This window comes from Hibiscus syriacus, unplaced genomic scaffold, assembly GCF_006381635.1.
Source record: "Hibiscus syriacus cultivar Baekdansim isolate YM2019G1 unplaced genomic scaffold, ASM638163v2 tig00110647_pilon, whole genome shotgun sequence".
In the NCBI taxonomy this organism is placed as follows: Eukaryota; Viridiplantae; Streptophyta; class Magnoliopsida; order Malvales; family Malvaceae; genus Hibiscus; species Hibiscus syriacus.
This window is the reverse complement of record NW_024062811.1, coordinates 913,866-935,067: the sequence shown is the minus strand read 5'-3', so window position 1 is coordinate 935,067 and position 21,202 is coordinate 913,866. Positions and strand designations below refer to the sequence as shown.

General features: G+C 40.6%; 1 protein-coding gene, 1 long non-coding RNA gene and 1 pseudogene across 2 annotated transcripts; 2 read left to right on the top strand and 1 right to left on the bottom strand.

Annotated features, from left to right (window-relative positions):
• The first annotated feature begins 544 nt into the window (after nucleotides 1-544).
• LOC120137022 (autophagy-related protein 8C-like) lies at nucleotides 545-2,106 on the top strand. The gene is made up of 6 exons (XM_039152896.1): nucleotides 545-656; nucleotides 782-844; nucleotides 1,243-1,298; nucleotides 1,397-1,449; nucleotides 1,660-1,778; nucleotides 1,859-2,106. The coding sequence occupies exons 2-6, from the start codon at nucleotides 808-810 to the stop codon at nucleotides 1,963-1,965; spliced, it is 372 nt and encodes a 123-aa protein (XP_039008827.1). The 5' UTR covers nucleotides 545-656; nucleotides 782-807; the 3' UTR covers nucleotides 1,966-2,106.
• Nucleotides 2,107-2,860: 754 nt separating this feature from the next.
• Nucleotides 2,861-20,718, top strand: LOC120137023. Its single transcript, XR_005517401.1, has 3 exons — nucleotides 2,861-2,999; nucleotides 12,011-12,014; nucleotides 20,694-20,718. It is a non-coding gene; the product is annotated as an uncharacterized LOC120137023 (long non-coding RNA).
• On the bottom strand, nucleotides 6,276-20,245 carry LOC120137021 (annotated as a pseudogene).
• Nucleotides 20,719-21,202: the final 484 nt, after the last annotated feature.

The following is a 21,202-nucleotide window of genomic DNA, read 5'->3' as shown; positions in this document are numbered from 1 at the left end:
TTATGGTGATGATTAACACTATTTGTTTATTTATTTATAAGGCGATGAAACGATCAACTTTACTAACGCTAACTAATTTTCTCAAGGATACGCTGAATTTGGATCATTATGTGAATCGGTTCAATCTGTTTATTTATTTATTTTTTGATAAATCAATCTGCTTATTTAATATAGATAAATTAAATATTAACATATGATTTTCTTGTTAAACATTATAGCATGTTTATAACAATGTATATTAATTTAATTTACAGCGATGGATATCTTTTTAAAAAAATATTTTTTAAATATCAAGTAGTATATAATAGAAAGTGAATTGTATTTTTATTTATTCAAGTTTTCTCAAAAATTGTATTTTTATATAGAAGCACAGAAGGTTATAGATAAATAATTATCACATTATATTTAAGATATTTATTTTTAAATATTTTAATAAATGATGGAACAATCTTGGTTTCGTGTTGGGCTCCAATTCAAGTAGTTGAACCTTAGAAGGTTTCCTTGTGGCCTTCCTTCTATAAATTTTAGTTCTTTTTTATTATTATTATAAATTTCTCTGCTTGAAATCGATCCATTTCTTCCCTACCGGTCGATCATTCAATCAGCTGTTTTTTAATTGAAACCATAATTTCTCAAAGCCTCTCCTTTCTTGTCCGGTATTCATTTTTCTTCTAAGTATTTTTTGGACAGATTTTATTATGATATGTTCTCTCTTTTTATTCTCTCCAATCTAGAAAAAATATATATTTTCAGTTGATATTTCGATGTTTGAAATTTGCAGTGGCTAATAAGAGACCGAGTCTTGCAATGGCGAAAAGTTCCTTCAAGCTTGAGCATCCATTGGGTTAGCTTCGTTGATCCTTTTTTTTTCCTGGTCCCTTTCTCTTCATTTTTCGTATTAGAACTTTGTTGAAAATTGTGCTTGGTTGAATTTTTGTTGTGTTAAAAATCAATTTGGGTATTTTTTTGGGGGACTGAACCCTGGTTCAATTGAGGCCATCTCTTTGTTAAATCAATGATATATTACATCGTTTCAACATATCTTAAAGGGCACTCTATTGAAAAGAGCAAGACATGCAAGTTGTCTGTTGTTGGCTACACTAATGCTTATGTTTGTCCGTAATCCGTTTCCATGTTATGCTGTGTCTTCTTGTTTTGCATTTCTATTTTGTTGTTTCTGTCAATGCTTGTAATGCTATTTGACTGCAAAATGTTATTGTTTCTAAAATTCCTAATTTTCAGAAAAGAGGCAGGATGAAGTTGCTCGCATCAGGGCCAAATATCCTGACAGAATTCCCGTAAGAATATTTAAGTTACCATCCTCCTTTCTTTTGAACATTTTTTTATCCTGCATTGTTCTTTTAAAGTTCATCTTTGCTTATGGGAAGCCATGCAGATTATTGTTGAGAAGGCTGGAAAGAGCGACGTTCCTGATATTGATAAAAAGAAGTTAGTTGCATTTGCCCTGATTAAAGTTGTCTTTGTAGATTTTGTTTTCCGGAGGCTATTATTCTAAAGTGAATTGATTTATTATTTATATTGAACATGGAAACATCAATGCTTCACCATTCGAGTTATTCAATCTATTACTTGCCAAGCTTGCCCTGGTATTCTTTTTATGTCTTTTTTCTTAAAATTCTTTTTTTATTGTGGCTTTAGGTATCTAGTTCCTGCTGATTTGACTGTCGGACAATTTGTTTATGTTGTCCGTAAAAGGATTAAGCTTAGTGCCGAAAAAGCTATATTTGTCTTTGTGAACAACACCCTCCCTCCTACTGGTGAGTGATGATATATTATCTTCAAGTGTTATTAACCTTCCACAGTCTGTGAGGCTAATTCTTTTTTAATTTGGTTACAGCTGCCTTGATGTCTACAATTTATGAGGAAAACAAGGATGAAGATGGTTTTCTTTATATGACTTACAGTGGAGAGAACACGTTTGGTTCCTCTTTACTTGAAGCATAATGCTTTCAATCTACGTAAATAGCTAAAAGGAAGGTGTAAATTCTCAGTGCTTTGTTCTTGACAATGACAGTTCTATAACTGTCTGAATTTCCTACTTTTTATTTTCTATAGTTTGAATGCAGAATCCAACTTTATCAGTGATTTCCAGTTGTAAATTTACAGTAGTTTCAGTTATTATTCATGAATTCTTATGGATGTTCTTAAATGTTAGGAGACAAATCATTTGTTTGATATGATTCTTTCATCTCCAATGAACGTTATCCAGTCATATTCCCTACCCAATAATCACTATCTTTTATGCTTTAAGGTTGCCATTAAATTGGAGAATACAAGTCCCTCAAATGAATTTGAGGAATACATCAAAATTCAAAGCCTTGGCAATTACATATCTGTTCTAGTGGATTTTTTTGAAGTTTCATTTGGGGGAACTCCTTTCCTGGCATTTACTCTTTACCCATGTTATGCCCTTGGAAACCCCAAGCTTGAAGTTGTTGGCTCCCTTCAAAGCCGCTGTTTTAAAGCCACCTTTCCCTTTGGGCTTCTTGGTTTCGTTCTCTTTCTTAGCTGTGTCGTCCTCATTTTCCATGGCACCAATTCCTCCAGCACCCCATTGATCAGCCCAGCTTGGTGCCTCACTCGCCATAGATCCTTGTTATCCTTTGAAGTCATAGCAAAAACAAATTTGTGAAACCAATACCCAATGATCATAACCTTGTTTTAATTCCATCAAAGCACAAGAAAATGCCAAATTGAAACATAGATCCTTTGTTGGAGTACCATGAAATCGTGATTTCAAAAGTTTCACCAAATCCTTTTCATACATGTTATCATGCTTTGATACGAAATAATAATAAGTGCTTAAGAAGAGTATATAAATAGGATAAAAAAAAAGCAATTGCAGAGGTAGGTTAGGAGACTATGTATCCTCCCTATGGAAGCTAAGAAGGATCTATGATGTAGAAGAAATGAGATTTAGCCAGAGTACTTGTTATGCGTAGCATAAATGATACAAAGCAAAAAGTAAAACAGAGAGAGTATGAAGGAGATTAGAACGCACCTGGTGCTGTTGATGATTAACAATGGCTGCTGTGCCCCAGAACAAATTGATAACAGCAGCAGATGAACAATAATGGGATTTCTCTGCTCAAGAACCTTTAAAAACGTAAGAGAAAAAGGACCACTAGGGGATGGCCTTGTCTCCTTTATTTTTTTTAAAGGACTTGCCAACTCACTTGTTCCCATCATCCGAAGCAAACTCCTTGTAGCATCTTCATTCCTGTTTCCTTTTTAAAATTATTACAAATAATGCACGTTGATGTTTAAAATATTTGATGTTAATTCTTTTTTTTTATTCATGCAATTATCTTTGAGAGGTGATATTTAAATATTAACATTTGTAGCCCCTTTTATAAATTATTTGAAGCCTTGTTTTATTTTCATTATTTTACCTAAGAATTGCATTTAAAAAGAGTATATAGGCAATGAAGTATTGGGACGGTGCTTTTTTTTCATGGGAAAAAGAGGGGAAAAAATTAAATTTTGTCTCCAGCCCATTTTTCCTGACTAGAAATTCCAATCTCTATTTGACCTCCCTTTTATATATTTATTAAGATATTTTCTTAGTTACGTCATTAATCAAAACATCTAATAATCATAATATATTATATTTTTAGGATGATGATGTTATTTTGATATTGGAATTTTGTATTTTTACTTTAAAATAGTTCCTTGTTACTTAAAGGTTTATTGACAGGGGAAAGGTTAAACTTGGATCAGAATTAGTAAAGAGAAAGGGTTCAGTTGGATTCCTTGAAGATAAATAAACATCACAATCTGATTTATTTCTTTATCATCCAAGCGAAACTAAAATTGCTTGTGAAATCATTTTCAATGCATGCTCTTATTATACATTAGATATGCTCATTATTACAAAGATGATCATTAAAAATATGGCAGATCAAAGGTTAGAATTATAACAAAAGTTCTGAACAAATCCCGTCCAAAGCGGATGCCAAATATCTGGACAGACGATAATTTTACCAAATGTATCATTACATCTCACTTTGATTTCTTCAATAGACTATACTTGTCATCAACAGTAGTCCACGTATAACCACTAGGAGTAACAAAAGGATGTGCAAGTTGTGCCGTTGAAGAAGAACCACTTTGCTGTTGCTAATGTTTGCTCACCGACACCGATTGACTATTGCTTCGCCTTAACCATGCTGTCGACGACCACGATGAAGACATTGACAGAAATGATGGATTACGGTTATTACCTGATTTCGGGCCCTGGGAAAAAGGTCCAGGACTTGAGAGCGGAGTGTAGATCAGTTGATTATTCAACAAATTTTGTGAAGGTTATCAGCCCCTTATTGTTGGGTCGACCGGAATTGCAAGCTGCCCCACGCCAAACAAATATTCGTCATGTTTAGCCAAAATGCTAAACCAATAATAATAAAAAAAACTACTAAGATCCACCTTACCCGAAAATCACTCAGGTCAAAAAAAGAAGAAGAAGATCGGATCCCTATTCTAAAACGGAAATGTACTTACTTTGAAAGCTGTTCGAAGGATGCGAGAGCAGGATCAGCTAGCTTTGGAAGAGTGGAAACCAGACGAGTCAAAGTAAAATCATCTCCCAAAACGACCGCGTAATGGACAGGGCTGTGCTTGTAGTCCTCTGGATTGGTAGATGGAAACCGCGTCATCATGGACGCCGATGATGATCTGGACATTTGCCGTTCCAATCTTCTTCTTGGAAGGCAATGGTCTGGGGATTGAGAGTAAACTTGGGTTTCTGTTAAGGGGAAAATGACTTTATGGGGACCAAATTCCCTTGCACTGCTAGATAGTTGGATAGACGGAGGGTTAGATGTCCGGTGCCGTTGGATTGAAGTAGGAATTATGTTAATAAAAACTAGTTTTTGAACAAATAATTACTCCACTATATATATTCTAACCCTCTATACTTCGAGTATATTCAACATTTAGGTCTCTTATTTTTGCTTTTTTGAAATTTAATATCTCATACTTCTTTATATTTAAAAGTTCAAACCTAATGATTCAAATCAATAAATTTAATAAAATAATTTTTATAATATGAATTTATGTTACATTTTCAAAATTAGAAAATATAAATATTAATTTATAAATATATGTAGGCTTAAATGCATATCTAACATTTAGTTTTTTCTTTTTTATTTGAGAAAGACACAATAAGTTCATATCCTGAAATATTGATGTCACCTTGCTGTCATATTTCGTTTTTTATTTTTTTTCTTTTTTCCGAAAGTTAGTAATAAGTTCCCTCAATATTTTTCTTTTTTTTTTCCTTTGATTTTTTGTTAGCTACCGATGACATTAATTTTAATATTAGTTATTGACTATTAATGATTGTTATTTTTTTTTGTTCTTTTTCATACTATGTTCTTTATTTTTTTTCTTGATTTTTTTAAAAATAAGAATCTTTGTACTGACATAATTTTCTCCGCTCTTGTAACATGTTTTTTCTTCATTTTTGTGGCACGTTCCTTATGATTTTTGATACGTTTTCCGCATACTTCTATGTTCATGTTGGTGCTCGCACAAAGATTCTCACGATATTTATTTTTGTTAGTTTGTCGATAATCACGCATTATCGGGCCCCTCTTTGGAAAAAACTAATTTGTCGATATAATCAAAGTTGTGTAATAAAATAGTTTGTCAAATTGTTTGGGTCGTTCACCCTTAGTTTATCACTTTGTGAAGAGTCCCATTTGATAGAGAAATAATTTTATAAAGGTTAACGAGTTCTTTTGATGTTGGACTTGTTTTTCAATATAAGATTTTATTTTTCTTTGTATCTTTGGCTTTTACATTTTTGTTTTATCGTTGGGCTTTTTATGACTGTTATCCCTAATTTTCTCTTAGAATGCATAATAATTTTGATTATTTCCATTACTTTTATTAAATGACATCAGATTGTAATTGTTAAAAAAACTACTAATCATCTGCTTGGAACAAATTTTAGTAGCAAAACAGGAATGGAGAGCCTATAATTGGAAGAATATTCATATAATCAAAAAGGAAAAGAAAAACATGGAAGAATATTATACAATTCTGATGTTTTCCGGGAAAAGAATGGACGGGGCAATCTGAAATGAAAAAAGGATGAGGTTTACACGTGGTTAATGACCTCATAGAAACAAGAAAATGTTGAAAGCGAACAAAGAATTGGCTCAAAAAATCAAGTTGAGCTCCCGCAGACAATAACTTCAATTTTGTTCATCATAGCCCATACCACCCCTTCATGTCATTGTGATGTTTACATAAATTAAAAAGGCCTGGTATGGCGCCCTCTGGCCCGGCCACAGAGGAGAGCGTTCCGTGGGATGGGCAATTCGTCTCTCCATGAATTTGCAGGCGATTATACCCTGAGATAAAACTGCTGCCCTAGATATTGTCTGCCCCAGTTCTCTGACCTTATATTCCACATCCCCACGTTGTCCAGAGCCACGTAGATGGCGGTCCACGACCTCGGATACACCTGCAAATGCATTAACCGTGTTTCAAGCTAACACTTCCATGGAAACACAACAATCCGTATATCGCATTTGCATACCTGAGTAGTGCAGCGGGATACCGTGTCTCACAAATTGTAGCATTTTCTACTGGCAGGCGTCCATTAGCCTCCTTCCATCCTGTTTCATCCAACATTTTTTTAACAAATTTGATCATACATAGAAACATGAACCCAGAGAACAAGTATTAAAATAAACTTTACCCTACAACAAAGAAGGAATAACCATCGATATGCCATGACTGCACGGTGTCCTCCCAGTTTTGAAATACTATTTCGACATATTCTCGGAGGTTGGCTGCCATGACAGAAGTCTGAAAGTAGGCATTATTTCCTGAATTAGGCCAGGTAGGAATCCTTCCGAGATTGAAGACTCCTGGAATATTGAAGTAATCTGCTAGTTTTAATGGAGTATCTGCTGGATCATGCGAGACGCCATTGACAGCATACCTCTGCTTTCCATTAATATAAGGAGCAGAATTTGCGAGCAAGATGGTGCGGCTTGGGGTGATCATTCTATAGTGGTAAGAGCCTTGCGGATTAGGTCTAGGTCCACTCGCTGTTAGGTTCCGTCTGGTATAAGGAAAAAAAACTTATCAGCTAAATGTTTATAGATTATATTACAGATTCAAGAAAGGTCATAATTAATAAATTACCATATGGATCTCGCCTGCATGACCGACGGAGTAATTTGAATCGTGAGAGCCCCAGGAACTGGACCAGAAACTCCCTTTTAGTAATTGCTGTAGTGAAGAATGGCCGTTGTTGTGAGAATGCGACGAGTGAAGCGGGATGAGACCACAAAATAGTAATCCTGTGGCACCTGATCAGCAGTGACCAAGAAAGAACATGACTGTCCGAGATGGATATCGAAAGAGCTGTAGATATTCTGAATTGTATGTGATCCTTCTACTTCTATGAGCTTCAGCATGTGCCCCTGTGTTGGCAGTCCAGCAGAAGCAAGTCATCAGCAGAAACAAATCTTCTCTTAGCCAGCTATAACCGACTGTAACTGTACTATACAAGTGGCATTAGCTAAATGGGTCAGTTGTTAGTTAGTTAGCAGTCTGTTAACAAAACTGTTAGTGAATCAGTTAGCTACAGCTGCACACAATGTATAAATTGAATGTAATTCAGCAATGAAAAGCAAGTTTCCAGAAATACTGCTTTCTTTGCATATCACCATTCCAACATGGTATCTCTCGCCAAAGATCTTGGGATCTTCCTCCACGCTGCTTAAAGTTTTCCTTCAATGGAGTTTCCTGCCAATGCAAAGTCGTTCACTCACAAGAAAGTAAATATCATTCTTGATGAGATGAACTTTCTGCTTTGGAAACAACAGATTCTGCTTACAATTCGGAGCCATCGTTTAGAAAGATTCCTCACCGGTGCTGTGGCAACTCCACCTGAAACGACTGTCGATGATGATGGCATAACACGAGTCAATGAAGCCTATGAAGAGTTTATAGCACAGGATAGTGCTATCGCCTCCTGGTTACTATCAACGATTAGCAATAATCTTCTTCCTCAGTTTGTTGGAGCTGAAACTGCGACAGCCGTATGGAACACTGTTCTTCAGTTTTTCGCCAATCGCTCCACTACGGCAGTGATGAGTCTTCACTATAAACTTCAGTCTCTAAAGAAAGGAGGTGACTCTATGCGTACATACCTTACTCGGGTGAAGAAGGTTTGTGATGCCTTAGCCTCTTGCGGCAGTGCAATACCTCAAGTCGAGCATATTGCAAGCATTCTCAAAGGCCTTCCACGGGAATACCAACCCTTCATGGCTGTTATAACCTCAATGAGAGAGTCTTTATCCTTGGATAACATCTACACCATGCTTCTTGATGCAGAAACACAACTCGCCAGTTTTGAAGATCAATTGGAAACCTTACCAATGAATGTAAATGTTGCTCAAGGGGAAATTCGCAACTCAGTAAGTTCTAACTCAGGTTATGATTCAAGGTCTGGAGCTCAAACAGGTGGTAGAGGCCGTGGTAAATCAAAAATGCAATGTCAACTCTGTGGAAAAATAGGCCACCTTGTAGACCGGTGTTGGCACAGATTTGATGAGGATTTTTCATGTGTAACTGCATCAACTCGTGGATCCAATCAGTCAGACCGTCGACCAGCTTCTTCAACATACAATTCACCCTCTGATACTGGATGTGAATGTTGCGCCAAACGTAAGTCTGCCTCATCTTTAGCCGTTCAACCACAAGCAAATACCTCATCCATGTCCTCAGATCGCTGGGTGGTAGACACTGGTGCCACACACCATGTGACCGCAGACTCTAATAATGTCTTGAGTTCAACAGAATTTCTTGGTCCAGGTAAGCTTCTTGTTGGAAATGGCATGTCACTCGATGTTAACCTGGTTGGTCACTCTCATATAAATACCACTTCGCGCATGTTGTTTCTCAAGGATTTGCTGCATGTTCCACAAATAACTAAGAACTTAATACTCGTTCACTATGGACAGCAGTTCGTTAGGAGTTAATCTCGCAGAAGTTAATAGCTGCTCAACTTCCCACTCGACAGAAGACCTCTGGCATAGGCGCTTGTCGTGACCGTCCCTTTTATGGGGCCACAACTGGGTAGGTACGCCAAGGCCAACCATGTATAGGGCCTAGTGGCAGGGTAGAATAAGCTTGTCCTCTTTTCAAGCATTTTAATGTTTTAGGTAGGGAGTAGGGGTATGACTTACTGTCCCCTGTTCGAGCATTTCAACGTCTATAGGTAGCATTTCTGTTATTTTGTTTTCGCATATATGTAGGGGGTGGACAGCCGGCAGAGTTTGGGCTGATCCACAGGTAAAGGTACGTATCTTGTGAACACCATCGAGGGCCGCCCCTACGGCCTAATCGGTGATGTGGGTGAGTCTTCTGTAACCCGATATTTCTTTTATTAATAAAACATTTTTCTCTCGGAGAAGTCCGGGGGTTGAGGTGTGCATCCGCTATGCCCCACGGGCTCGGATTATTGGTCGAAGGACCATGTGGCTATAAAGATCTAACGCGATGTTTGTTTATGCTTGATCAGATCTACGAGATTAAGGCTGACTTGGTTGGAAAGCGTCCCTTTCGAGTGCCACACGGATTAGCAACCGAACCAACTAGGCTAAGTCCGTGACACTTGGTATCAGAGCACAGAGGTGCGTGTTCATTTACTAAAAGCACGGAGTTGCTCATTTTGTTGAGTAAAGCATGATAGTGCTTGTTACCTGCTTGTGGCACAGCTGTGCACAAGTGCTAAACCTAGCACAGAGGTGCTTCGCCTCAGGCCGCAGCACGGAGATGCTCGGTCATTTGTAAAAGCACGGAGGTGCTTGATTTTAGATTGTAGCACAGAGGTGCTCAATCATTCCAATGCACAGAGGTGCCAGAATTTAGATTGAAGCACAGAGGTGCTCAGTCATAGTTGGCTGCACAGAGGTGTCAGTCCTCGATTGAAGCACAGAGGTGCTCAATCATCTTAGCTACACAGAGGTGTCAGCTCCCGGCTGAAGCACAGAGGTACTCAGTCATTTTTTTTAACTGCACAGAGGTGTCAGTTCTCGATTGAAGCACAGAGGTGCTCAATCACTTTTGGCTACACAGAGGTGTCAGCTCTCGATTGAAGCACAGAGGTGCTCAATCGTTAATTTTAGCACAGAGGTGCTATGGATTCAGCACAGCGGTGCTCTTTTCCTTCCTAATTTAGGCACGATTGTGCTTATTTGTGTTGCAGGCATAGAGGTGCCAGCGAGTTACAAAGAATGGTTCGCACACGAAATGGCGGAGCAACAAGCTCTCACAGAGGTGTAGAGCAGGAAGTTACTGAGCCGGTTGCACCAAGAATGGTTCGCACACGAAATGGCGGATCGACAAGCTCTCACAGAGGTGTAGAGCAGAAAGCTACCGAGCCAGTTGTGCAAGAGACTGGTTCGGTTGATCGAAGGAAGCTAGAAGAGATCGAAGCCGCACTAGCTGCCCTTAGAGCTCATATGATATCTGGTGATCGTATGAGGAGAGTAGAGGAGACCCAAGAAGATTTGCTCGAGACAGTGACTGATTTGGGCAATGAGGCAAGAGATGCCATAGGCGTGATACAACTTGGGTATGATGAGCTGAAGGCTCAAGTTAGTGTGCTTCAGGCAGCGGTAGCTAGTTTGACCGTAAACCCTATTGAAAGAGTGGGCATACGAGCCAAGATCCCTTATCCTCAACGCTTTGATGGAGCGAGGGATGCTAAAGAGCTTGAGAATTTCTTATTTGACATAGAGCAGTATTTTCGAGCTATGCGCACGGAGTCTGAGGAAGATAAGGTGGCAATGGCTTCGATGTATCTAGGTGGGGACGCCAAGTTATGGTGGCGGTCCAAGTTCAAAGATGGAGTGTGCTCCATTACGACTTGGGATGCGTTAAAGAAGGAGTTGAAGACCTCCTTCCTCCCCGAGAATGTTGATTACAACGCTCGTAAGAAGCTAAGGGAATTATCCCACACTGGGACTATACGGGAGTATGTGAGAGAGTTCTCAACCTTGATGTTGGATATAAAGGATATGTCAGAAAGAGATAAGTTGTTTCATTTTCTTGAAGGGCTCAAGCCATGGGCTAGACTCGAGTTGCAGAGACAGAAGGTTCAAGATTTGACAGTAGCGATAGCTGCTGCCGAGTGCCTTAATGATTATAACGATCATCCTGGAAAGCGCAAGACGCCTTCTGTGAGTGGAGATAACACCCAACAGGTTAGTGGGAACAAGTTGGCTCGAGGGGAGAAGACATCGAGTTGGGGAGCAAATAGAAGAGTCCCTGGAAGGGACCCAGCTCAAAATAAAGTCCCTACTGGTTCTGGATCGAGCAATGGAGGGAATAGACCCTCGTTAAGGTGTTTTCTTTGCAATGGACCTCATCGGGTTGCAGAGTGTCCACAACGAAGTGCTTTTAATGCCATGGTTGCAACAACAAAGGACGGAGAAAGAGTGAACGCTCCGATGGGAGATACTGAGCCTGAGCTGGCTAGAATGGGCTCCATCCGATTCATAACTGCATTACAGTCTCAGTTGAGTAACTTGAGGAAAGAACCAGAGAGGGGATTGATGTATGTGGACATCTCAGTAAATGGGAAAACCTCTAAAGCTCTAGTCGACACAGGGGCCACAGATACGTTTATCTCTCCTGAGGAAGCGGAGAGATGTAAGTTGATTGTCACCAAGGAGGTGGGACAAATGAAAGCAGTTAACTATGCCGCTTCAATGATATGTGGAGGTGTGAAGAGGGTCAGTATCAAGCTTGGGTCTTGGGAAGGAAGTGTAGATTTCACTGTTTCCCATATGGATGATTTTGACGTGGTATTAGGGCTCGATTTTATGATGGCATCCCAGGTGATTCCTGTTCCGGCATCAAGTTGTTTAATGTTTATGGGGGAGCAGCCATGTGTGGTACCAGCTACGATTCTCCCTCGTCCTGGGAAGAAGATATTGTCCGCTATCCAATTTAAGAGAGGGGTGAAAAAGGGGGAGCCCTCCTTCTTAGTCTTTCCAATTTCCAAAGAGGATGACAATCTTGTCATGGTGCCCAGGAATGTTCAAGAAGTGCTGAGAGACTTTGAGGATGTAATGCCGGGTGAATTGCCGAAAGAGTTGCCCCCTAGATGGTTGGTGGACCATGAGATTGAATTAATTCCGGGAGTAAAACCTCCTGCGAAATGCCCATATCGGATGAGTTCTCCGGAGTTGGCAGAGTTGAGGAAACAGTTGGATGAGTTGCTCCAAGCAAGATTTATTCGACCCTCGAAGTCACCTTTCGGGGCACCTGTGTTATTCCAGAGAAAACATGATGGGAGTTTGAGATTATGTGTTGATTATAGAGCATTAAACAAAGTGACTGTCAGGAATAAATATCCCATTCCGTTGATTGCCGATTTGTTCGACCAGCTGAGTAATGATAAGTATTTCACGAAGTTGGATCTCAGGTCGGGATACCATCAAGTGAGAGTGGCCGAAGGGGATGAGCCAAAGACGACATGTGTAACTCGGTATGGAGCATTTGAATTTCTCGTTATGCCTTTTGGACTAACCAATGCTCCCGCTACTTTCTGCACTTTAATGAACCAGGTGTTCCATGACTATCTCGATAAATTCGTAGTCATCTACTTGGACGATATAATGATTTTTAGCAATTCGATAGAAGAGCACTTGGAGCATCTTCGGTTGGTGCTGACGAGATTACGGGAAAATCGGTTGTTTGTGAAGAAGGAGAAATGTGCTTTCGCCCAAACGCAAGTCCAATTTTTGGGCCACATCATTGAACGAGGGCGCATTCGTATGGATAAAGAGAAGGTGAAGGCTATCCAGGAGTGGCCGACCCCACAAAATGTTAGTGAGCTTAGATCTTTCCTTGGTTTGGCCAATTATTATAGACGATTCGTAGAAGGTTATTCTCGTAGAGTAAAGTTACTCACCGATTTGCTGAAGAAAGGCTGCGAGTGGGTTTGGTCCAAGGACTGCCAAGAGGCCTTTGACGATTTAAAGAAGGTTGTAATCAGTGAACCAGTGCTTACCTTGCCAGACCTGGAAAAACCTCTAGTAGTAGAGACAGACGCATCCGACTATGCAATTGGAGGCGTACTCTTACAAGACAAACATCCCGTGGCGTTTGAGAGTAGGAAGCTAAATGAAACTGAAGTGAGATATACGGCTCCAGAGAAAGAACTTCTCGCAGTAATTCATTGCTTGAGGATTTGGAGGCATTATTTGTTGGGTTCCAAATTTGTGGTAAAGACCGATAATACAGCAGTTAGCCACTTCCTTACACAACCGAAACTAACAGCAAAGCAAGCTAGATGGCAAGAGTTTCTGGCCGAGTTTGACTTCAACTTTGAGCATAAGGCGGGGAAAAAGAATCAGGTTGCTGATGCTTTGAGTCGCAGGGCAGATTTGGCAACACTCCGATGTGTGGCCCCTATATCCGCTAGTAGAGTGTCCAATGAAATTCGTCAGCTCCTTGTGAACTTTTCCAAGCAAGATCCGCAAGTGGAGGCCCTTATGGAGATGGTTAAAAAGGGTGTTTCGAAATGTTTTTGGATAGAAAATGGCTTATTGATGACAAAGGGGCCACGAATGTTTGTTCCTCGAGCTGGAAATCTACGACAGAAGCTGTTGAAGGAATGTCATGATACCCCATGGACCGGGCATCCGGGTTGGAGGCGTACTGTTGCTTTGTTGGGACAAGGGTATTATTGGCCTCAAATGCGCCAAGATGTGATGGATTACACCAAGACATGTCTTATCTGTCAACAAGATAAGGTAGATCGACAGAGGACTGCTGGGTTGCTCGAGCCACTACCCGTACCCGCCCGACCTTGGGAGAGTATCTCCTTGGATTTTATATCACGCTTGCCTCGAGTAGGAGATCTTGGATCAATTTTGGTGGTAGTGGACAGGTTCTCGAAGTACGCCACTTTTATACCAGCATCAAAGTATTGTTCGGCGGAAGAGACTGCTAAGTTGGTGTTCAAACATGTGGTGAAATATTGGGGCATTCCTCAGAGCATAGTCAGTGACCGAGATGGAAGATTTATTGGGAAATTTTGGAAAGGATTGTTCCAGTTATTAGGGACACAACTCAACTTTTCGTCGAGTTACCACCCTCAAACAGATGGTCAGACTGAGCGATTTAATGGACTCTTGGAGGAGTACCTGAGGCACTTTATTCAGGCCAATCAGAAGAACTGGCCTCCATTATTGGATGTGGTGCAATTATGTTTTAATTCACAAAAGAGTTCGTCTACTAATAAAAGCCCTTTTGAACTGGTGACAGGTCAGTAGCCAAGACTTCCTCACACTGTGGATGAGACCTCTCAAGGTAGATGCCCTCGTGCCTCAAATTTTGTGGGGGAGTGGAAGCAGAATATGGAGATTGCCAAGGCTTACTTAGAGAAAGTAACGAAACGTATGAAAAAATGCGCAGATCGTAACAGGCGAGACCTACACTTTCAGGTTGGAGATTTGGTGCTAGTCAAGTTGATGCCAGAACAACTTAGATTTTTACGCCAGAGGGATAGTCGCTTGGTGCGTAAGTACGAGGGTCCAGTCTCAATAATAGCAAAGGTGGGGAATGCTTCGTACAAAGTTGACCCTCCTACTTGGATGAGAGTTCACCCTGTCTTCCATGTGAGCAATTTGAAGCCGTTTCACACTGATCCCAATATCGATAATCAGAGTATGTCTGCCAGGGAGTCAATCGGCACACAACCACCCTCACAGCGTCATGTTGACGAGATTCTAGCAGGGAGAATTGTTAAGGTGGGTGGAAAGCAAAGACGGGAGTATCTAGTCAAGTGGGGAGGCTTTGATCAGGAAGAGAACACTTGGGAAAGAGAGTATGATCTCAGGGCATTTAAGCAACAGATTGAAGAGTTTCAGGCCAAGCAGTCGACGAGGACGTCGACAAATTAGGTGGGGGAGATTGTCGTGACCGTCCCTTTTATGGGGCCACAACCGGGTAGGTACGCCAAGGCCAACCATGTATAGGGCCTAGTGGCAGGGTAGAATAAGCTTGTCCTCTTTTCAAGCATTTTAATGTTTTAGGTAGGGAGTAGGGGTATGACTTACTGTCCCCTGTTCGAGCATTTCAACGTCTATAGGTAGCATTTCTGTTATTTTGTTTTCGCATATATGTAGGGGGTGGACAGCCGGCAGAGTTTGGGCTGATCCACAGGTAAAGGTACGTATCTTGTGAACACCATCGAGGGCCGCCCCTACGGCCTAATCGGTGGTGTGGGTGAGTCTTCTGTAACCCGATATTTCTTTTATTAATAAAACATTTTTCTCTCGGAGAAGTCCGGGGGTTGAGGTGTGCATCCGCTATGCCCCACGGGCTCGGATTATTGGTCGAAGGACCATGCGGCTATAAAGATCTAACGCGATGTTTGTTTATGCTTGATCAGATCTACGAGATTAAGGCTGACTTGGTTGGGAAGCGTCCCTTTCGAGTGCCACACGGATTAGCAACCGAACCAACTAGGCTAAGTCCGTGACACCTTGGTCACCCAGCAGTTGACACATTAGTTAAACTAGCTAATGAAATAGGTATCAAGGTGCATTCTAATGTAAATAAGCTTTGTGTAGCCTGTCATATGGGAAAAAGCCATAGGCTACCCTTTGTTGATTCAAATATTTCAGTCAATGATCTCTTTGATCTTGTATACTCAGATTTATGGGGACCCCTTCATGAGCAATCAAATAGATTTCACTTTTATGTTTCATTTGTAGATGCGTTCACAAGGCACACTTGGATTTATTTGTTAAAAAGTAAGGATGAAGCAGTGTTGGCATTTCGAATGTTTCAAAAGATTGTAGCAAATCAGTTTGGTACTTCAATTAAAGCCCTACAAACTGATTGGGAAGGTGAATTTCGATCTCTATCACGTGTATTGGCGAGTGAAGGAATCTCACATCGCTTGACATGCCCACACACCTCCGAGCAAAACGGGGTCGTTGAAAGAAAGCATCGACATGTCATAGAGCTAGCACTTGTCTTGCTAGCCCAAGCATCACTACCAGTAAAATAATGGTCCTATGCTGTTATTTCAACAGTTCACTTGATAAATAGGCTCCCTACTAAAGTTCTACATGGGATATCTCCCTTTGAGAAGCTATATAAAAAGAAACCAGACTACTCCATGATGAGAGTCTTCGGTTGTCAATGCTTTCCTCATCTCAGACCATTTCAAAAGAACAAACTCTCCTTCAGATCTCAATCCTGCGTCTACCTGGGAATCAGCCCCCGACAAAAAGGATTTCAGTGCTTGGCGTTTGATGGAAGAGTTTATGTTTCTAGACACGTTGTGTTTAATGAATTTGTATTTCCTTTTGCAGACCGAGAAAAATACAACTCCTGTGTACCTACAAACTCAGGCACTTGGTCATCCCAGCCTCTTCGAGTTGTTGCAGGCTTAAGGAGTACAAGGCCTTCAAACACACGTGATAACCCAAGCAGTGCAATACAAGCTACTGTGAACAGCGAGTCTGAAGGCACTTCAAACAACTTTGCATCGGGAAATGTTGAATCCACTGAATCCAATGGTATGACTGCTCCCACTGATCATGATCATAGTGTTCATGAACACACAGATGGTGTTCCCGATACTGTTGGCGCTGAGTCTGCATTAAACTATGGCACCAACACTGGTGAGCTTGCCACTGCTGGCGCCAATTCCAATGATGCTGCAAATTCAAGTGATGTTGGACCTTCATCACAAATTCATCCTATGATGACGCGTAGTAGGTATGGTGTCTTCAAACCCAAAGTTTTCTTGGCTGCTGAGGATGATGATATCCCGACCACGATAACAGCAGCACTTCGATCCCCTCATTGGACTGTGGCTGTACATGAAGAGTATAATGCATTACTTAAAAATGGTACTTGGTCACTCGTTACACTACCAGAAGGAAGAACTGCAGTCGGATGCAAATGGATCTTTCGCATCAAACAAAATCTAGATGGAACTGTTCTTCGATATAAGGCTCGACTAGTTGCTAAGGGGTTCTCTCAGACTCTTGGGTATGATTTTCGAGACACATTCAACCCAGTAGTTCGTTTCTCAACGTTCAATACGGTCCTTGCAGTTGTTGTTTCCAGAGGATGGGAGGTTCGACACGTTGATGTAAACAACGCGTTTCTTAATGGAGATCTCAGTGAGGATGTTTATATGCGTTAACCTCCTGGTTTTGAGCAATTTGACGAGGATGTTAAGCCTCTCGTTTGCAAACTTCATAAGGCACTATACGGTCTTCGACAAGCTCCTCGCAACTGGCATAAGAAACTCAAAGATAACCTTTTACAAATGGGGTTCACTGCTTCTCGAGCTGATCCATCGTTGTTTGTAAAGAATTCTCATGAAGGACAAGTTTATATATTGGTATACGTAGACGACATAGTTGTCACTGGTCAGTCGTCTAACTTAATTCAAGAAGCCGTAACCATGCTACAAGAACGTTTTTCACTTAAGGACCTGGGTGAATTGAGCTTCTTCCTGGGCATTGAAGTCAAACGTAACAATGGTTCACTCTTCTTGAGCCAGAAGAAGTATGTGCTTGAACTATTGGAAAAAACAGGGATGTCGACAGCTACTGGATGTGCCACACCTATGGTGGTGTCGCCCAAACTTTCTCATGAAGCAGGTGAGCTTCTAAGCAATGCTAGTGACTATAGAAGTATAGTGGGATCACTGTTATATGTATGTCATACACTACCAGACATATCGTTTAGTGTGGCTCAAGTTGCCCAATTTATGCAAGCTCCACGAGAAGCACATTATGTTGCAGTAAAAAGGATACTTCGGTACCTAGGTGCAACACTGAACTTTGGCTTGTTATTTTCACCTGTTGACAGCAGATTGAATGTGGTTGCCTTCGCTGATGCGGACTGGGGAGCCAGCATCGATGATCGAAGGTCAATAACCGGGTATGGAGTTTTCCTAGGTAAATGTTTGGTTACCTGGTGCTCCAAGAAACAAAGGAAAGTTTCCCGATCCACTATGGAAGCTGAATATAAAAGTGTAGCGGACGCAGCAGCCGATATAGCATGGATAAGTGCGCTCCTAACTGATCTCGGAATCCAGCAGGATCGTGAACCGGTTGTCTGGTGCGATAACACCAGTGCAGTGGCTTTGAGTGCTAATCCCGTCTACCATGCGCAGTCCAAGCACGTGGACCTGGACATTCATTTTGTTCGTGAGAAAGTAGCAGCTGGCCAGCTATGTGTAAGCTATGTTCCTGCGATGCACCAAACTGCTGATGGATTCACCAAGCCGCTTGCTCGAGCTGGTTTTGAGGAATTCCGGTCCAAAGTGTGCGTTTGTGCTTTTTAACAAGAAGGCGAGAAGAGGTAGGGAGAATGTTGGCAGTCCAGCAGAAGCAGCAGAAGCAAGTCATCAGCAGAAACAAATATTCTCTTAGCCAGCTATAACCGACTGTAACTGTACTATACACGTGGCATTAGCTAAATGGGTCAGTTGTTAGTTAGTTAGCAGTCCGTTAACAAAACTGTTAGTGAAACAGTTAGCTACAGCTGCACACAATGTATAAATTGAATGTAATTCAGCAATGAAAAGCAAGTTTCCAGAAATACTGCTTTCTTTGCATATCACCATTCCAACACCCTGGATCCTGAAGTTAATTGAAGTGGCGATCCCAACATTTGATACCCTAAATCTGTATGTCCTGCCAGAATCAACCGTGAATGTGTATCCATTCCACCCTCGACCATTAATAATAAGCCCATCAGGGAAGGGAAGGTTATGTCCACTGTCCAAGAAACGTCTCAATACCTGAAGAAATGAAAAATCAATTACACAATATATTCCAAATAATAAGGTTCAAGTAACTCCGTTCGGATACAGATTTCTTACATAGTGATTTCTCTTATACCAGTCCCCAGCCAGTACCATGAAATCACCAGCAGGGTCTGGATAAGGTACTGGGATCTTAGGGCGGCTCCAGATTCTTATGCTACCATATCCTCCAGCAGCCTTATGGAGTAAAAGTGATGGGAAGTAAAAAAGCTACCAATCTGATCTTTCACCTGGAGAATAAAAGTGAAGTTTTTCCCCGGTCGAATTGGACAATTCGTGCCTAACGCTCCATCCTGCCATGAGTTCCTCCACTGCCGCACTCCATTCCTCAAGAAACAAAAACAGGAGACGACATCAAATTTCAAATCAATTGCAGCATCTACAAGTTCTTTCTGTTTATGTCATTGACACAAAACATGTACGTACTAAAGTAGGTTGGGGTCCAAAAATATTAACCCATAATGAGAACTAATTAGGTCGAAAGCCCGTAGTTTAATGCTGGCCTGCCTAAATGGCAGCAGGCCAGTGCTTTCTCTCTTTCTAATGGTGGCCAAGCACATGCTTTTAAATCTACGCAGATAAATTTTATATTTTAGGTATGAACATCCATAGATGAAATAGGTAGTTGTTAAAGTTGCCTTTGGCAATCGGGTGAGATCTAAGTATAGAAAATAGTTATTACGCACGAATAATTAAAAATGAAAATCCGAAACAACATAGTTAGCGTACTCAACTAAATAGTGTTAATCTCATATTTCCTTTAAATCCTTAAAGAGCCATTAATCAGAAAAAGTGAGATTTTTAATTATTTAACCGTGTTCGGACCACATTGTTGGAGTTATTTTAGGAGTCATGTGAAGTAACAACACTTTTTCGACCCCACTCTATCTATTTCAATATGGACTTCCAGACAAAAGGATCATGGATACGCTCAGTCCTGAATTACACAAGTAGCCCGGTATTATCATCCGATGCATTGGTAAGTCAAGTTGTATTTTCAAGGAAAAAATTCAAATTCAAACATTGAAAAAAATTATGAACATAGATTCAAATACGATGCACAATTAAATAGACAGGATAATATATAAAAAATAGCCCAATATCTCATTTTCATGAAAGAATTGGGCATTATTTTATTATCTCCCTGAAGCTAAAAGTTTAGTGCACCTTTTTTCAACCAATGGAAACAAAAAGGCATTTACTTGGAACAGTAAGAAGCATAGTGGGCAAATGTCAAGCTTCCAATGTTTCACACCTAATTCATTCCCTGCAAATGCTGAAGTAAAATAAAGAGAAGAAAGGAAGCAAGTTTACCAAGAAATGAGGAATGATTCATTTAAGTAGTTATAAACATTGATAACGAGGTTATCATTTGTCACTGCATCGATGTGAGGCCCTGGAAATTGCCCATTTATTAAGATCCCCTGCATCACATTTTCACAAAAATCAAGCATTTCCCAAACGCCAAATCAAAGAAAGTAAAAAGTACCTTACTTGATCAAAAACCAGAAAAGAGGGGGGAAAAAGGTACCTGTTGCCTAACACCAAGAGGGTAAACATCACCGTACGTGACGTTCCAGGTGAAAACCCGATAAGGGTTTTCTCCATTGACGCAAAGCAACAAAATGCAAGCAATGAAACAGCAAACAAGAAGTTTGGTGTCTTCCATTTGCTTCGTCTACTTAAGAATACACAAACAGGGAACAGGAATACTTTGTTTTGAAAAATGTCGTATAACAAACACAGATCTGGAAAGAGTCGAGTCTTTAAGGCGACATTGTTTTACCTTTCTCTAAATCAGTCTTTTCCCCCTCTTTTTTACTTCTAGTGTGGAGGGGAGGGAGAAGATTACATTGCATTTACATATGCAAAGGGAAAGATGAATACATTTTAGAAGATTACATTGCATTTACATATAAGGCATTCGCTGTCATTGGGTACCATTACCAACGAAATACGGTCGAAACGCGTGGTCCCCAGTTCAATCATGACTACTAATCTTCACGTGGGTCGAAGTTCAAGTGTTGGGACCGGTCGTAGGCTTGATTTTAGTATTTGAGAGCTGATATTATGAAAACTTGGAGGAAATTTATCATATGCAAACATTGTAAGTAAAGCCTGTCAAGCCACATGACACGGGTCAACCCAAAACTTTCATGTGACCCCTGTCCGAATCTCCCAGCAATGATTTCTGATCTACCATCCATTTTCCTCAGAGTATGGCCAAAACAAATCCTAATCATTCTTAATAATTAGATTCAGGGAGAACAGAAGTAACTTTCCACATCCACAGTATCATTGGACGTCTTAATGCTTGGGAAGCTGCCCAATTCAACA

Coding starts and splice junctions, on each gene's coding strand:
- LOC120137022 (XM_039152896.1), top strand. CDS start 808: ATGGCGAAAAGTTCCTTCAAGCTTGAGCATCCATTGG. Junction 845..1,242: donor CAAGCTTGAGCATCCATTGG/GTTAGCTTCGTT, acceptor CCTAATTTTCAG/AAAAGAGGCAGGATGAAGTT. Junction 1,450..1,659: donor CCTGATATTGATAAAAAGAA/GTTAGTTGCATT, acceptor TTGTGGCTTTAG/GTATCTAGTTCCTGCTGATT.